The 16,833-nt window shown below is 53.1% G+C and overlaps 3 protein-coding genes across 3 annotated transcripts; 2 read left to right on the forward strand and 1 right to left on the reverse strand.

Annotated features, from left to right (window-relative positions):
• Positions 1–7,620: 7,620 nt before the first annotated feature.
• On the forward strand, positions 7,621–9,367 carry AYO21_12039 (hypothetical protein; the record flags this gene model as incomplete). The annotated part of the gene is made up of 2 exons (XM_022661883.1): positions 7,621–7,637; positions 7,690–9,367. The coding sequence occupies 2 exons, from the start codon at positions 7,621–7,623 to the stop codon at positions 9,365–9,367; spliced, it is 1,695 nt and encodes a 564-aa protein (XP_022505805.1).
• A 1,732-nt stretch (positions 9,368–11,099) lies between these two features.
• On the reverse strand, positions 11,100–11,753 carry AYO21_12040 (hypothetical protein; the record flags this gene model as incomplete). The annotated part of the gene is made up of 1 exon (XM_022661884.1): positions 11,100–11,753. The coding sequence occupies one exon, from the start codon at positions 11,751–11,753 to the stop codon at positions 11,100–11,102; it is 654 nt and encodes a 217-aa protein (XP_022505806.1).
• A 385-nt stretch (positions 11,754–12,138) lies between these two features.
• Positions 12,139–15,423, forward strand: AYO21_12041 (hypothetical protein; the record flags this gene model as incomplete). The annotated part of the gene is made up of 1 exon (XM_022661885.1): positions 12,139–15,423. One exon carries the CDS (start codon positions 12,139–12,141, stop codon positions 15,421–15,423), a length of 3,285 nt encoding a protein of 1,094 aa, XP_022505807.1.
• Between the last annotated feature and the right edge of the window lie 1,410 nt (positions 15,424–16,833).

Consider the following 16,833-nt stretch of genomic DNA (forward strand, 5'->3'; position numbering starts at 1 on the left):
TCCACCTCCGTGCTCAAGTTGTCGTTCCCGATCGTATGCCGCAGAATTCGAGTGGTGTCTTTCAAGATGCCGAGCAAATCGTCCGAATCCAAGGAAAGACCGTGATCACAGGGGAGCGGAATCCTTCCGCGGGCGATTGAGCCACAGTGGCTGAAGAATTGATTGATCAGGTTCGCCGATGTGCTTTGTATCCACGGGTTGGGATGGGTCAGAGACGGCCATACATGCGACCACAGGGGTTGCTGCATCGAGTTCAACGCTGCGGCTGGGTGCCGTCCCACCAGCTTCGACAGAAGCTGCAACGACTGGAATCGAATCTCCCACACCTCCTCGTCGGTCACGCTTGTCGCTTCGAGGGATTTGTTGATGTTGGTTCGAATCTGGCCAATTTGGTCTTGGGTCAAAGAAACATCCGTGTCCAGGAGGATGGCGTATGCCTGCATACTGAGTTGCTTCAATTTGCTATTCTCCCCTTGGTCGACCCAGCTGTCGAGAAGTGCCAACGTGTCTTTCAGGCTGTTGCCTTCCACCAGGGAAAAAAGCTGGCCCAGGAGAACTCCGGCAAGCTTTCGACACTGTTCGTTGTCATCGTTGACCATTCGGAGAAGGATGGGAATGAAGAACGCCTGGATCAACTCCTGCGCCGCTTCTCCTTTCATCTTCCCGACCAAGGCATAGATGGCTTCCATGATTGACTGCCTGCCCTCGGGGTGCTCATATTCAAGGTTCGTCATCAAGAATCTCTGTTGTTTCGACCATCTAGAAGAGCTCTGAGGATAATCAAGCAAGAAATGCACGAAAAGACCTCGTGCGACGTCTCGTGCCCCTTTTGACTGGTTGGTTACCATCATCGCTCCGATCTTATCGGCAAGATCATAAAGCTCCGGCAACTGGATCTTCCTTGCCATGACTGCCCGGATGAAGTTGAAAGTCACCCCTTGCCGATCGGGTTCTGCAATGTCCGGAGCGATGCGGTGCAGGATTTCAGCGATATCAGACTCTCTGACCACAACACTCTTGCGTTCACGAAGAATTGCCGCCAGGAATTTCAACGCGGCCTGTGCCCCTTCCTCGTTGGTACTCGTTGAGTTTCTAACCATCTTGACGGCTTCGGCGATGTACAAGGGTGAGTCTTGCTCAAGTTTTGGCATGGGTAACTTGACAACGGCGGACAGCAAACGCAAAGCGGAGATCTTGACGTCTTCTTGACCTTCGATCAACGCATCGCCGATGATGGGAAGGAAGCCGTGAACGTTTTCCGCCGTAAGAGTTTCTGCGGATCTCTGAAAGGTCGACCTCACCAGATCCAAAGCGAACTTGGCCAGTTTGTATGACAAGGCTGAATTCCGGCTCTGGGTTGTTTTACCGGTCGAGAAATCGACGAGATATCTCTTTCGATTCATCTCCTTGTGGCCAGGCACTTCGCTGGGACCAGTCTCCTTCTGTTGATAGAGCGACTGAATCAGTTGGTATGCAAATGTCAAGACATCTCGCGGACTGGCTGACGGATTCTGCGACAGACTGCTTCCGATCCTGCGGAGAAGTTCATCGACTTGTCGGACTTGCTTTGCTGACAGATTGCCAGACAGAACGATCTGAATTGGTGCCACAAGCTTTGACGCAAACGGGATACTGATTGAACGAGCCAGGAGTTCCATTGAATCGGAACTCTTACTGCTTTTGACCTCCTTCATGCTGCTGACATAGTCTTGATTGTCCTTTTCTTGGCCGACGGCACCAAAAATGTCATCCATGATAACAGAGACGAGCTCTTCGCAGCAGTAATCCAGCGCACCGTGTTCGATCTGAGGGACCAGCGCCACCAGGATGGCATGGAGGGTGTAAGAGACGACATGCAATTGATACCCTTTGGTGAGTGCCGTGCGCATTTCCCTGAGCACGAACTGCAAACTGGTGGGGCCAAGCAAAAGCACGATCTCGCAAAGGGCTTTGCGTGCGGCATCGCGAGATTCCTGAGACCTGCTTCGGAGGATCTGGGCGATATCAAGAATAATTGGGCTGGCGAGAAGTGGAATCTCTTCAGGCGGGAGCAGAGTGATGAGCTTGATCGCCACGACAGCAAAAGGAAGACGCAAACTGATCTCGGTCTCGTCTTTGTAGTGCACAAGGTCTGCAAGCTTGGGGATGAACTGACTCCTCAGCTCTTTCTCGACCGTGGTTGTGCTCGGAAGCGACATTGCGAGGTAAGGTATCGGTCGATCTTCGGAATTGGAGTTGGTAGGGCGACGGCTGTTCGCGGATAACAGCGCGTCAACTGCACATGTCAGGAGTCGATGGTTGGCCTTGGGCTTGCCCGAGGAGACGTCGAGGTCATTCTTGTACCGGCGGAACAGCATCCTGAAGTTCTTCCAGTCGATCCATTCTAGCAGCGTGCCAATCGCAGTGATACTCTCGCCTTTGACGCTCTGGGCCGTCTCATCAGTTCTTGGATCATAAGCGAACATCTTCAACAGAGGAATGAATATGTCCACAATGTTTGCCGCGTTGATCTGGCCTTTCTCGACCTCGGATACAAGGCGTCGAATCGCTCGAAGACGACGGTGGGCTTGGATATGCAGGATGTTGGAGAAGAAGGACGCTTCCTCGTCGTTCCCGACCAGGAGGGGTGTCATATTCCTCAGATCCCCGTTGTTGCGAGCATGCCGCACAAGAAGGCCGAGGAGAGTGACAAAGTCTGCCCTCACGATTTCTGATTCATGGCTCATGCACTTCTTGGTCACGGCGAGGACCGAGTTCACCATCGTGTCGTTCAAGTGGGGACTTTCGGCTTCGCAGAATCTGACAATCATCTGTTTGAGGCAGTCCAGCGCATTCGACCTTATCGTGAGATCGTCACTGGTTCTCAGGAAGAACAGCAGGTTGTAGATGATGGGCTGATATATCGAGCCCGTGTCGGTGAACTCCAGGGCCGGGATCGATTGAAAAGCCTGCAGCCGCCTGTCATAGTCAATCTCATCGAGTCGTTCCGCGGACATGGCATTGACGTCTTTGCACAGTCGCGTGATCTGAGCCAGCTGGACATTTGAAGTAGCCAGCATTTCCAGGACGTCGCATAGCAACTGACGATTCGCCTGGTCCTTGAAGTAATTGAACAAGGACGAAACCAATGTCAGAAGGTCCAGATGCGAGCTCTCGTCCAGAGTGGCGTCGACGGCCAAAAACCTCTGGACAGATAGCAAGAGTTTGCCTTTGACATGCGGAGGGACCAGGAGCTTGCCATCGGAAAGAAGGGCCGTCAGCAACTTGACGATGGACTGTCGGGACTCCGGAGACTGCGCGAGAGGGGCGACTTTGCCCAGAATGATTGTCGTCGTGGCGATGACGGTGCTGGCGCCGGAGATGGTCCTGGCGCGCGACTGCTCGAGCAGGGCGGAGAGCGAGGTGAACAGGCCGTTCGCATCGGTCATGAGGAGCTTGCGGGCTTTGTTTGACCATGTTGGGTCTTCATCCTCGACGAGATCGGCCAGCGGTAGGGCAAATTCGGCGAGGATGAACTGCTTCACAGGTTCCGGCGTCGAGGTCGCACCTAGAGTCTGCCATATGACGGCTAGCACTCGTTGGTCATAGTCAACAAGGAAGTCGATGTAGTCCGGCGAACGGGCCCAGGTCGAAAACAAACGCAGCAGCCCGGAAATCCCCTGGCTGGTCTCCGAGGCGAATATGTCGAGACGCGGACTTATCGCACATGAGAAGAGGCTGCGGAGATATCGAGGCCACTCGACTGCGTGGCAATGCTGGAAGAGAAGGGCGAGGCACTGGAAGCAGCTCCTCCGTATATTTCGTGTCAGTGCCCCTGTGCCGGTCTGTTGCACCCCGGCGGTCTGGCCTTGGTGGGAAGCCTGGACGCAGAACATGACCGCATCGATGACCTGTTTGCCGTACGGGTGAAAGTCCTGCTGGAATGTCTCCATCATGGACAACAACAGTCGAAGAAATCCATATTGCTGGTCTTCCGGAATATATGCTTGGGTAAGGCATGCGAGATCCGGCGCGTCTGCTTGGACCTTGACGTCTTTCAGTTTGCCGAGGGCAATATCGAGAAACATCGAAACTTCGTTCCCGGGTAACGCGAGGAGGATGCGCAGCAATGATTTCCGCCTGGCGTCCTGAGAGCCTGATGTCCCTGCTCGGCCGACAATTATACCGAAGAATAGCCGGAGAATGACAGGGATGACGGTGTCACGATCCGCTGGTCTGACATGACCCTCTTCCTCGGTAGAGGCCAAACATTTCCCGATGAAGGAAGTCTCCGGTTGTCCATCGGCTAGTTGGAGCAGGATTGCCTCGTATTGGACGAGTAGGGGATCCCTCCATGTCAGTACGGCCTGGAGGGCGAGCTTTCGAATTGCATCGTTGCCATTGCCCAAGAGATCGACAAGTTTCTCATGCACTTCGGATGATCTGAAGAGAGCACGAGGATTCAGGAATTGACCGAGCAGAGCCAGCATCGCCTTCCTGTCTCGCAAAGACCACTCGTGGTCGTCGATGTCGGGACTCAATGTGTGCGACGATGTCGAAGTGTCGGAGCCGGGCTTGGGTTGCAGTTGAGCACGGGTAAAGGGTGCGGCGAGGAAGATAGGAACCAGTGACCGGGATCGGCGCTCAGCTGAGCCGGGCATCGCGGACAGAAGCTGGAGAGCCAACGATCGACCGTCCGGAGGTGGCCTGTCGGGATTTTCCAATCGATGGTCGTTTTCGATCAAGCTCCGAAATCTCTCACCGGAATTCTCGAAATCTCTTGAGACCGAAGAGGACAGTGAATCGAGGTGCGCCAGGTTTGAGCATTCAAAGCAAGACAAATGCGGCTTCGAGTCCGGGACGTCTTTTTGAGGCAGTTGCATTGAATCGGCGGGCGATTGTAGCCACTGCAGGGCAACATTGACCACGGTTTCTTCAGAGAACGTCGTATGGACCATTTGGGAGAGGAAGTTGCAAACTTCCAGCCGTGTTTGATCATGGTAGTGTGGCATCAGGCCGCAACAGAATAAAGGGATCAGGTCTTGGAACGACGAGTCCTCTGGAATGTGTTTTTGCTGATGCAGAAGCCGTCGGAGAAGCATGGCAATTTTTCGGGCGTCGGCGGGCGTGTATGGAGTGTTGAGAATATCCAGCATGAGACGAATGGTCTCGTTGAGCCACGACCGTACACGCGAGCAGCCAAGGGCGCGAAGCAATTGCGCAGAGCCCTTTTTCAGGCTGAAGGACGTCGACAAGAGATTTCGCATCAGAATGCGGCGCACATTATCGAAGACCCGAGACTCAACCCCTTCGACCCGAGCAACTTTCCCAAATAGACGGCCGGTCGCCTGTACGAAAGCAGGCAGGTGGAAAACAACCGGGGACAGTTTCGGGACACGTGTTGCCAGATCGTTGAGCCGCGGGTCATCAGCGGGTGCGAGCTCGACGAAGGTATCGAACCCCCAACCCAGAACTGTGCGTTGGCGAAGGTCGAGATCACTGTTGACGTTTTCCAAGACGTGTGTGAGTAGGGCGTGGAAGCCGTCAAGGGATCCTGTAGTGTTTTCGGAATCACCGAATAGGCAAGCACCTTTGGAGAAGCGAAGTCTTCCAGCAAGGTGCTCAATATCAGAAGCATCCTCGTCTTGTGGCTCCGCTGACAAGTGACTCAGAATGAAACTCCCGAAATCCGCCGGACAAGTTATTGTCCTGGCGTCCGCGGAACGACCAAAGCCAATCTTGTTCTGCTTAAGTCTTTCCAGCATGTAGTAGAGGCTGACTTCGTCATCGGACCAGTGCTTCGCAATGTATTTTTGGAGTTCTGGAAGGACAAAGTTGGTGAACCTCTCCGGCCCAAGCTCGGCACATCCGGTGGAAAAGGCATAGAATTCGCGCGGCGAAAACTGTTCAGCGGCCGAATCCAACAAAGGCTGGGACACGGGCAACAAGTGATCCAAGGGAGCGTATTGGATCACTGCGGCGATGGTGATTGCGAGCATGGAATTGGTATGCAATTTTTCTTCGTTGAGAGACCATGCGATTGCAGCTATTACTTGGAATGCCTCGATGACGACCGTCCATTCACTGATCCTGGATCCTCGTTGTGTCCCTATGATGACAAGCAAAATCCTCACGGCGAAAGGCATCTGGGAAGCCTCTTCCGAGGCTGCAGACTCCCGAGCAGCATCCAAGACGACGTCCTGAATTGGCTTGAACGTGTCGCTGGTTGTCTCATGGATGAGCGCAGTCAGAATGCCATCCACCGTTGACTGAACCTGCGCTTGTTGCTTCATGAGCCGAGCGCAGTCTAATAGACACTGTACTAACGATGGAGCACACGAATGTAGCTGTTGGTCGACCCCGCGAGCGCTCTCCACGAAGAGAGACATGACGCCAAATTGATATGGACTGAAGTCTGTGGCCCCCTCTTGCTCCGAAAGGACTTTCAGAAGATGCTTGACAGCGAGTACCAATGGTGATCCGTGTGTGTGATGTACGATAGCGGCTTTTCTCAGCAGGAACGAGAGCGATTCTGCACTGAATCGGACAATGTAGTCCTTTCTGAAGGAGAGGTATGGTATCATGATATCGAGGAGGGGGCGTAGGTCTCGTAGGAGGAGTTTGGATAGGTATTTGAACAGGAACGCCAGACAGTTGAAACACCACTCGACAACCTCGGTCTTGTCGGCGGCGGCAGCAATCTCTGCAACAAGCTGGACGGTTCTTCGGAAATATGGTTCGAATCCATGATCGAGGTCATGGGCAAGTTGGGCAAGGAGGCTGAGTAGAGGCTCAAGGGCGAGTTCGTCTCGTTTCTCGATGTGTTCGGCAAGGATCTCGAATATTTTATCTGCATGGTGAAGCACTTGAGGGAGATTTTCGCAGAGAGGGCTCGCCTTGTTGAGGAAGCTGGTGAATGTTGCGGAGAGGTTCAGCTCCGCCCACCCTTGCAGCGCTGTGTGGAAAAAGCTTTGCAACACGTCTGCATCATTTTTTGAAGGTTTCACTCTTCTCACAGTGTGAACCGGGTCAATCTTCAACTGCTCTATTCGTTTCGTGAAGGATTCGAAGCGGTGTCTCTTGGTCGAGGCGGTGGCTTTCTTCGGCCGGCGCGAGACGGAGGAGCGAAAACCGGGAGGAGTGGACGCCATGGTAGGAAATCGCCGTCAAAGTATGTGCAGCATCTGCCGGGAGCCGCGCGGGCTTAGCTTTGAGGCTGAATCATAGCGAAAAAGCGCGAATGTCTGCAACTTGCGCAGACAATCTTTGTCTGAGGCTGCGGCTAAAAAGTTGAGATGCGACACGAAAAATTTCCCCGCATTTAGTTTTGGGGTGTGTGAGGATAAATGCGTCACCGTATACAAAGTTCGGTGGAGTTTTCGGCTGAAAAGGCATCTTCACATGTTTTTGTCACTACGAGCCTCACGGATCTCTCTGTCGCAACTCCATCCCGCCGTCACTCTCACTACAACTCCCCGTCTCATTCACGGTCTCTTCTCTCTTGTGCTCATATCAGCATGAGACATTGTTGGTTCTTCCATTTTTTTACGAAGGCGGATGAAAGCTTAGACAGCTGAGCGAACCGGGTGATTTCTCCCACATCCACTTCAGTCTCTCGCCCTATTTCTCTCTAGAGCAGCCATGGGGACCGCAAAAATGTGAGTCAACTGTGACGTGAAGTTGCATCAGGATCGTCGCTGACCCTGGTAGCCTTGTTGTCGGGAGCATCCGTGGCGAACTGAAGAAGGCCTTCGACAAGATCTCGAAACTGCAAGCCAAACACAACTTTTCTTTGGCCATTGTCGTCGGCGACCTTTTTGGTTCTCCTAGTGATGAAAGCGACAAAGGCGACGACGGCGAGCTGAAGGAGTTACTCAGTGGTCAGATCGACGTGCCCCTTCCGACGTATTTTACTGTCGGCGACTCTCCATTCCCGGACACTGTCAAAGCAAAGCTCGAAGATGGCGATCTCTGTTCAAATCTGTTCTATCTTGGTCGCAAAGGGACCATGACCACTACAGATGGTGTGAAAATCGTGTCACTCGGAGGCCGACTCAAGCAAAACGAAGCTTCCCTCACCGAGAAACTCGGCCCCTATGACCCCTGGTATCTCGACAGCGAGGCAAGAGGTCTTCACGGCGCGCACTCCGCACATATTCTCGTCACAAATCAGTGGCCGGCAAATATCAGCAATGGGTCGCAGATCGAATTGCCTTCGGCGCTCGACGATACTACCGGCAGTCAGTCCATCGCCAATCTCTGCCAGGCACTCAAGCCATGGTATCATTTCTCCAGCAGTCCAAGTGCCTTGTGGGAGCGGGAGCCCTTCAAACATATCATTGAGTACACCTCGTTTGATCAACCAAGCATCACAAGGTTCAAGAGTTTGCCGAGCGTGTCAGCACCCACAAAAGAGTGGATGTCGGCGTTCACGCTGGACACTTCACGCCCTCCAGCGACGGTGGATGCTCCGCTTGAGTCACCATTCATCCGGTCTTCGCCACCAAGGAAGCGACAAGCCGCCGACGACAGAGCTTCATATCGAGACGGCAACGGAGACGGCCATGGGCCACGGAATCGCAAGCGTGCCCGAAAAGGTCTACGCAGTGACCCCAATGACTGTTTCATGTGCCTCAACAAGCCCGGTGCCAAGACCCATCTCGTCGTGTCTCTGGGGGACGAAAGCATGGCCACAGTCGCCAGAGGCCCGTTACCGATGCCGTCAACATTTCCGCAGTTGTCCTTCACCGGCCACGTCATGATTATCCCATACTACCACGCGGCGGATGAGTTGGCTCACGGAAAACGACCACCCGAGGAGATGACTGCCGAATTCAACGAAATGAACCGGTTCCGAAAGGCTCTGAGTGCCATGATCGGAGCGAAAAGCCACGGCCAGCTGGGCGCCGTCTGCTGGGAAGTCAATCGAACCGGCATCCGGCATTTCCACTGGCAACTCATTCCGTGCCCCGTGGATCGCATTAAGACGGGCATGGTCGAGGCTGCATTCAAGGTGAAGGCATCCCAGTACGGCTACCCGGACTTCCAGTCCTGTGCTGCAAACGCCCAGCTCCCACAGCGCTCGGACTACTTCCGCGTCTGGACCTGGTTGACCGATCCCGTCCAACTCGCTGACCACGCCACCGGCACCGCGAATGACGGCGACGACGTGGGCGTGGCGAGATCCATCTTCTTCCCCTTGCCCACGGATCAAAAGTTCAACATCTGGTTCGGGAGAGAAGTCATGGCGGGCTTGCTGCAACTGGAACAGCGAGTGAATTGGATGGACTCGATCCTGACCAAGGACGGCAGCGATCAGGCTGCGGAGGAAGAAGACGCGGCTGGTCTCCGGGCTGATTTTGAGGAATTTGATTTTGCGATGAAATGATGAACCCTTTCAGAGGCAGGTATAAATGGACGAGGGGCTTGCATGCGACGCAGAGCTATTTTGCACTCCAGCATTGGGGAGATTTGACATTTATGATATCGAGATACCCATACAAAGTCGGCTTTGGTCACGTTTTGTGCTGCGGGGACGATCGAGAAATATCTCGGACTTTGGGTTTTCAGAGACAAGCCACGGGATTGAACAAAAGCACTTTGAGCAATTCAAACATCAGGCCTCACTAGAATCACTGAGATGGCACAAGAAGTCATTCGCACAGTAGAGACAAAGTATCTGGCAATACAGGAGACTCAGGTGGCTAAATCGGCCTATTCTCATCAAGAAAAACTTCCTGCTCAGCCTCCGCCCCAAGACCCGGCGTCATGTACCTTGTATGCGAGAATCTGTGCCATTTCCACGAGAAATGTATATAGACTCCATATCTGCCCTTCCTTACCACTCTGTTAAAGTGTGTCCCGAAACCCAGCTCTTTGAATTGGTAGAAACAAGGCACATGCTTCTCAAAACACGGATCTGAGTGTCCGAAGTCCGCTGTTCGATCAAGAATCAATCTTCAAGGACTCGAGGGTCTCGTTGGATCGTTCATGATGCACTGCGTAATGAGAATGGCAAATGTGTCAAAGGTGTACGGAAGCACAACACGGTCGAGCAGTCAGAGGAGGACTTCGAGGGGAGATAACTCGTCCGCAGGAGGGGAGCGCGGCTTCGGGTCTGTTCTGTTCCTCTCTTCGAGGAACTCAGCGTTCGACATCGGAGATGGTACGCCTAGAATGGAAATAGTGAGTGCACGCACACTGAGGCGCAGAAGGTCTTTGGATCACGCCGGAGCGAGAGCTGGGCAGGTCTTTCTGGATCACGGCTCTTTCAAGGTTGTGCGCATTGAGCTTGACACCAAGTCTATGAGATAGAAACCCGCTTGGATGTCTTCATCTCCGATTGCGCATGTCATGGAGGCAGGCGTCATTTTTCCGAGTATTGGGCGCTGGAAGTAATTGTCCTGCTCTGCCTGCGGCACGGCCAAGCCAAAAAAAAAAATCCAGCCTTGTTGCGTCACGTGGACAACGAGGCTGAAAGATCCACGTGATCCTTGGCACCACCAGGCTGCGCTCTCTATCAGAATGCCCATTCAATTCAACGCCGTCCTTCCGTTTTCCTTCACTATGATGCAGGTCACCACTGACAAGGTACAATATCGACTACTTGTCAGGTCTATATTCAAGTCCTTTAATCGTCACCGAGACCTCACAGGCGCCCCACACTCTTCCTGTCCGAGACCGTGTTATTGTTGCCGCAGTCGGGACATTCCTGAGAAGAAACGCATGAGAAGGCTCTCGCACCTGCAGTGGAGGAGTTAACGGACATGGATGAAAATTCACAGTCCTCTTACAATCGGTAGACTATGGGCGGTTGCGTGACTGGGGCAAGCTTTGAGGTATTGTGCCAGTTGCAGGGGATTGTTCGAGACGACCGGGGCAGCATCTGCAGGCCGGGAGTTTGACAAATACACGCGGTGAAAAGGTAACATGGCATACAGCCCAGTGAATCCGGGGCGATACATAGCATCTTCTCAATAAAGCTCACACCCCTGTGTTCCTGCAGATCGTCCTCTTTCTCTCATAGGAAACCTAACCAGTATGCGAGGGACCATCTCCATGAAGGTTCATTGCCAATTCCCTTGTTCCAATGAATGATAGCACGCTCACTTATCTCAGGCCTACCACTTGGCTTCCTTGGTGGCCAAGAAGGCCTTCAAAATGCTCACTCTCTTCTCCAAGGCTGTCACCCACTTCTCCAGCGCTTCCCTTGTGGCCTCTGGATCGGTTCCCTCGCCGCCCAATCGTGCATAGAAGTCCTTCCGGTAGGGAGTTGCGCTCATGGCAGCGCTGAAGATGGGTTTGATCAACAGTCCATGATGCGGGGCCAGTGTATTCTTGTAGCTCGCTCGAAACCCATCCGCAAGCTCCTTGTTTGGCTTAGGTTCCACTGCTTTGACGGATGCGTTGGTGGTGAGGTCAGACCGCAGTGCCTGTGCCGTGAAATCCAATCCACGAGTCAGCCACACAAGCCCTTCGGTGGCCTTGTGGGATTTTGAGGCCAGCTCTGTCTTGACCAGCAACTGCACTGTAGTCGAACCCTCAGGGGCGGCTTTATAACGGTCACGAATCTTGGTGACGTTGCCCATCATGTCATTCTTCACAGGTGTGAAGGCTACCGAGCCTAGAAGATCGAAAAGGGTAGTGGTTGCTTCGGAGGCATCGAGGAATTCGAGGGTAGAAATGCCGTCGTCGTCGGAGACGGGGACGTCGTCGAAGTGCACTTTGTGGGTGTCAAACCAGGTTTTGCCTGGTGGGATTTTCGTGCCCGACATTATCACACGCAGAGGGACGATCAGCTCAATGGAAAGAGTATACAGAGGTGTAGAGCTGCGCAAAACAAAATAAGGGGACGTGGAAGTGACGGTGAACACCTGGTAGAGGGGCGCATGCACGTGTGCCAATGGGATTGGGGTGGGTTCAAAGTGCAAACAGAGCAAACATTGACACAGGTGACGCTGACGTCATCGGAGAATGAGGGTTCGGTTTTGCCTGCTGGACGCGCATGGTCGAGGCCTTGGAAAGCGAGGTTTGAGCAGCAGATTGGTGGCGCAGTGTCTGCTGCCTCCTCTCTGGAGCTCGAGGACGAGTCAATGTCCCCCGAAATGACAATGAGTATACTTACAAGACTGTCATACTAATTCATGTCGTGGTACAAAGATGTCGACTTCCCGAGTGATGCCCGTCGGCAGCACTACCACAACCCACAATTTCGACGCACTCGATCCAGACTCGTACACGGCCCACCGACTCAAACATGCCTCCCCTGAACATCTTCACCTTACCTCCCGCCGCTTCTTCATCGGTCCAATCCCCGAGGGCTGGCTCAACAGCCACAGAAAAGAGTGGTATAGGCGAAGATTGCAGCTGAGCACATACTCTTCACGGAGAGCGAGCTTCCGCGCCGCTACAGACCAAGACCCTCGGCATCGTACGTTGACGGGCGTCGAAGGCCCCTCAACTGCTGCCAGGGTGACCTTCGGCTTTCCTCAACCTGAAGATGCACTCGATCAGAATTCTGGCGCGGGTGAAACAACGGATGTCGAAGAGGAGGAACCGGAAGAAGATGAAGAGCAGATTCAACCAAGAGATATAGAGCCAGTGTCTACAAACGATGTGTCCCGCCTTTTAGGAATCGACGGCGAGAATGAAGAGGGCGACAGAGTTCCCAAGTCTCTGCCAGTCCACGCGGACACGGGGTTGGATGGTACGAGTGAACGTCCAATGCCACCTGCGAGGAGCACAAAGAGTGCCTTGATGTCTCCGAAAGCCGAATCCTACAAAACCGCCCATGAAAACCCTTTCAGTGATGCGAGAGCCACTACACCTATAATCAGTCCGCCGAGTGCAGAACGTGACATCGACCATGAGGCGAGCATTGGACAAAGCTTTAACAGACAGTCCCTGCAGCCATCGGCATCAACCCAAGACAACCTGGAAACGAACTCCAGGACTGCTCTACTCTCAGCTGATACTACCAGACCGGCAGCAAAGTCACTGCAGCACCATGAGCCCGCCCCCGTGGATGATGATGAAACTTATCGTCTGGGTCGGACGAGCACAGGTGTCAGATTCAAGGTCACAGAAGGAGTCCAACGAGGTCAGCAGAAAGTGGTCAAAAGAGCAATCCGTGTACAAGATCATGTTGCGAGCAGGCGATTGAGACGTGATGTCCTCCGAGAGGGCACGGTTGTCAAAATGGAGCGCATGTTGGTGAGAGTGGATATGACCCTGCAGCAAGTTCCGGAAGAGTTTGATGAGAACGAGAGTATCAAGGTCGAGACAAGACTGCTTGAAAAGTGGCGGGAGTTCATGGTTGTCGCAAGAAAGAGCAAGAAACAGGACGTCGACGACTACAGACTTCAAATCTACAAAACTCGAGTCATTCCGGAGATCGATGACGAGTCGACCAAGAAGAAACCGAAGTACGAGATCAGACTCGACCCCAAGACGACAAGAGTCAATCTCTATTCCTCTCTTGACAAGACCGTGGTCATCTGGCATCCGTACAGAAAGGGAACGAGAATCATGGTGATGAAGCCACGTTCGCAGGCACACTCTGTGGAGTGGTATACCTTTCTCCGAGATGCTCTTGGCTGGGAACGGCCTTCCAGTCTGCAAGTCAATGTTCCGGACCTTGATGTGACTCTGCGACTGGAGAGGCCCTTTGAAGTGCTCGAGACAGCTGCAGAAGATGCCGCGGACGAGGAGACGGCTCTGGCCCGGACGATTGCTGCTGAGAAAGCCGTCGCCGGGAAGATCATCTCCGAGTGCATCGCAATGTTGGAACGCGACCCCGAGTGGTCGAATGTCTTGGAAGTCTGGAGTGAAAGGGCCAAAATGGGACTTGCGTGGAAGAGATACGACCGGCTTGAATGGGTGCACGGGGTCAACGAGCACAAGATGTATGGTTCCATGGCAATGGCTCGCTCTCACGATCTGGAACTCCGACCCAAGCAGCACTACCCGACGTCAACGTATGGTAGAAAGGGGAAACATCACGAAGAGCCTCCTCCTATCGAAGGGTTCTTGATTCGATTGACATCCCAGAAAGGTGTTCACAAGAGGATGGGAAAAGCTTTCTTCAAGCGGTTGTATTTCTCGACGCACAATCAATTCTTGATGTTCAATCGGCCTGCGAAGACAACCCCGCCTCATCCGCCTCGGCTTGCGACAACCAGCCAGGGCGATGTCCCATCTGCGCATGAGATCGTGGAAAAGACGCCATTGATGTACGACATCGAACCGTACAAGTTGAGCCATGGCGAGGTTTCGTGGTTGTCTTCCGGGAACCGTGTGACTTTGCAGAGTCGTGACCGAGGCGCTTTGGAAGAAGCTCGGCGGAATGTGGCGAATATCTTGGAGGCAGATGGATACATCAACATGTGCAATATTCGTCACGTGCGCACCATAAAATGGGGCGCCTCACCCACAGACGAAGCCCTTGAGACTGGATCAAGTTCCGATGTCGATTTTCACCAGGATGTGGCTGATAGCAGGCAGGAGGACGGATCAACACACGAAATTGATGACGATCGAGTATTTGAACTCGTTCTCGGGAATGGACTCGTCATTCGGCTGCAAGCATACTCGAAACATACACGCGACGAATGGATCCGCCGCCTGAAAGAATTGGTGAAATACTGGAAACTTCGCACGGCTGCCGAAATGGACACCTTTAAAGCCATAAGAAAGGCCAACCTCGAACAGCTCAACGTGGACGAAGAGATGGAAGCCATCATTGGTCAATTTGCGAAGAAATGGGAAGTGAGCCGCAGCGAAGCCAGCCCGGAGCTCTACAACATGTGCGCAATAAGCAGTTGTCGCAGTGTGACAATGTCCGGATCGTTGTATCTCAAAACACGCCGACGTGCTACTTTCCATCGGTGCCAAGTTATCCTTACTGGCGGCAGGTTGCTCATTTTCCAGTCGGCTTTGCGAAAGAGAACCGGTGAGCAGGTTCGCTTCATCCATCAAGAGAAGCAGCAGGATGTCGACTTGAAGGACTGCTACATCTACAGTGGTCTGATCGTGGACGACGATCTGCTGTACCAAAACCGAACCTTTGATGCGAACCATCCGGGGCTGGCCAGTCTTCCCCGCGTGTACCTCGAAGACGGATGGACGAGCGCCGACGTCGACGTCATGACTTGTTTTGTAGTGTGGATGAACAGAAGAAAGGGCTGGTTCAAGACCGCCACGACCGAGGGGACCGTCAGCGACGCGGATGACGAGGGACAGGGAAGCAGAACCCGTGGCCGTACCAGGGCAAAGCTTCGTAGAGTAGGCCAGCTCGGTGTACCGGGACGGGGGATGGTCTTCAAGTGTCGCAGTCGCGCTGAGAGAGACCACTGGGTTCTGAATATTGCCAGCGAGATCGAGCGGGTGATTGAGCATGAAGTGGAGGAGCTGGGCGAAGAAGGCGAATTCAGATTCGACAAGTGAGGAGAGTCAGGGATGAGAATGCATCCCCAGAATTATTTATTCTTAGGTATCATAGGCATCATTAAGGCGCTGTTTTGATAATGGACGAGGCCTATGTGTTGTGCACAGGGCAGCCAGGACCTGGAGGGTGCCCATGAGACTTAACACTGTCACGCCTGTAGCGAGCCTAATTCCCGCCCCTTGGCTCCCCGATATCTGTCCAAGCTCTGTTGCCAGGGCACTTTAGGCGTGAGGTGGCACCATTCGCACCAACATTAGGCACCCAGACCGCCCAGGTCGCCGCCAGCTGACGACAGGCACCTGCGAGCAAAGGGTCAACGCCTGTCTTAGAAATTAGCGCCAAGCTAAATTCTCGCAATTTGATTCGCTATATCCCTCAGCACCTCAAAACTTTCCTTTGCCTGCATCTCCATCGAATCATGATATATTTTCATGAATTTATATGATCAGATAGATCTCTTGAACAGCTATGTAATGATACTGGGTTTGATACGACGACGTTGGTTGATAAAAGGTTGTATGGGATAATCTTGTCTCTGCCTTTCTTGAACGCTTAGTCATTACATCAGATTGCGCTCGACTCACCTTCCTGTCCTGGTTTGCTTGCGCTCTGCCACCTCGCGCTGCGCACACATTGCCAACAGATGATAAGGCGCCGTCGTCGAGAGAAGGTTTCTCTACCTTACCCTCCATGCCAGAGATATTTCTATGTGATTCCTGAGCCCTACCTCCCGATATACAGCGAAAAAATTCGCAGTGAGAGGCGCCAGTTCGATTCGATTCCGCCAGAGCAACCTCCACCTCCACCTCGACAACCCCGAATTCGCCTACACAATGAATAATCTGCCCTTCGATCCTTCCACTCTCACCATGGAGCAATTATTATGTGTCGGCATTGGCTTCTCCTCCGAGGTCGCGCACGTCACCGGGACAAATGTTGTTGCTAGAATTCCCGCTCTGTAGTTTCTCGAGGAGCAGAAGGTCGAGAAAATGATGTATCATCGTCTTCAGACACAACCCAAATATTCTTCACTGTCTCGGCCAAAGCTCCCGACATGCAAGCTCTTACGCAATGGCCTATTATTTAAATATCACCGTCCTGAAACCCTGACAGAGTGCCTTGACAAGATGATTCGTGAACGAAGCATGTTCGTGAATAATCCTTCTCGCACATCGGCCCCCGCATCCCATCACATAGACGGATACTCTGTGCATTGTCAAAATATGTCAATAAAGGTGTAGACATGGACGTAATGATAGGTATATATCCTGCCTTTGCTCAATTTCTTCCGCAATCGACCATAGGATATGGAATACAGGGCTTCCCGTTCGCTCAGCCGTACTTAAGCCATATGCCGATCAGTTAGTACTACCGTGGGTGACCAGGTGGGAATCCTGATTGTTGATTGT

This window comes from Fonsecaea monophora (assembly GCF_001642475.1).
Source record: "Fonsecaea monophora strain CBS 269.37 chromosome Unknown Scaff210, whole genome shotgun sequence".
Lineage (NCBI taxonomy): Eukaryota > Fungi > Ascomycota > Eurotiomycetes > Chaetothyriales > Herpotrichiellaceae > Fonsecaea > Fonsecaea monophora.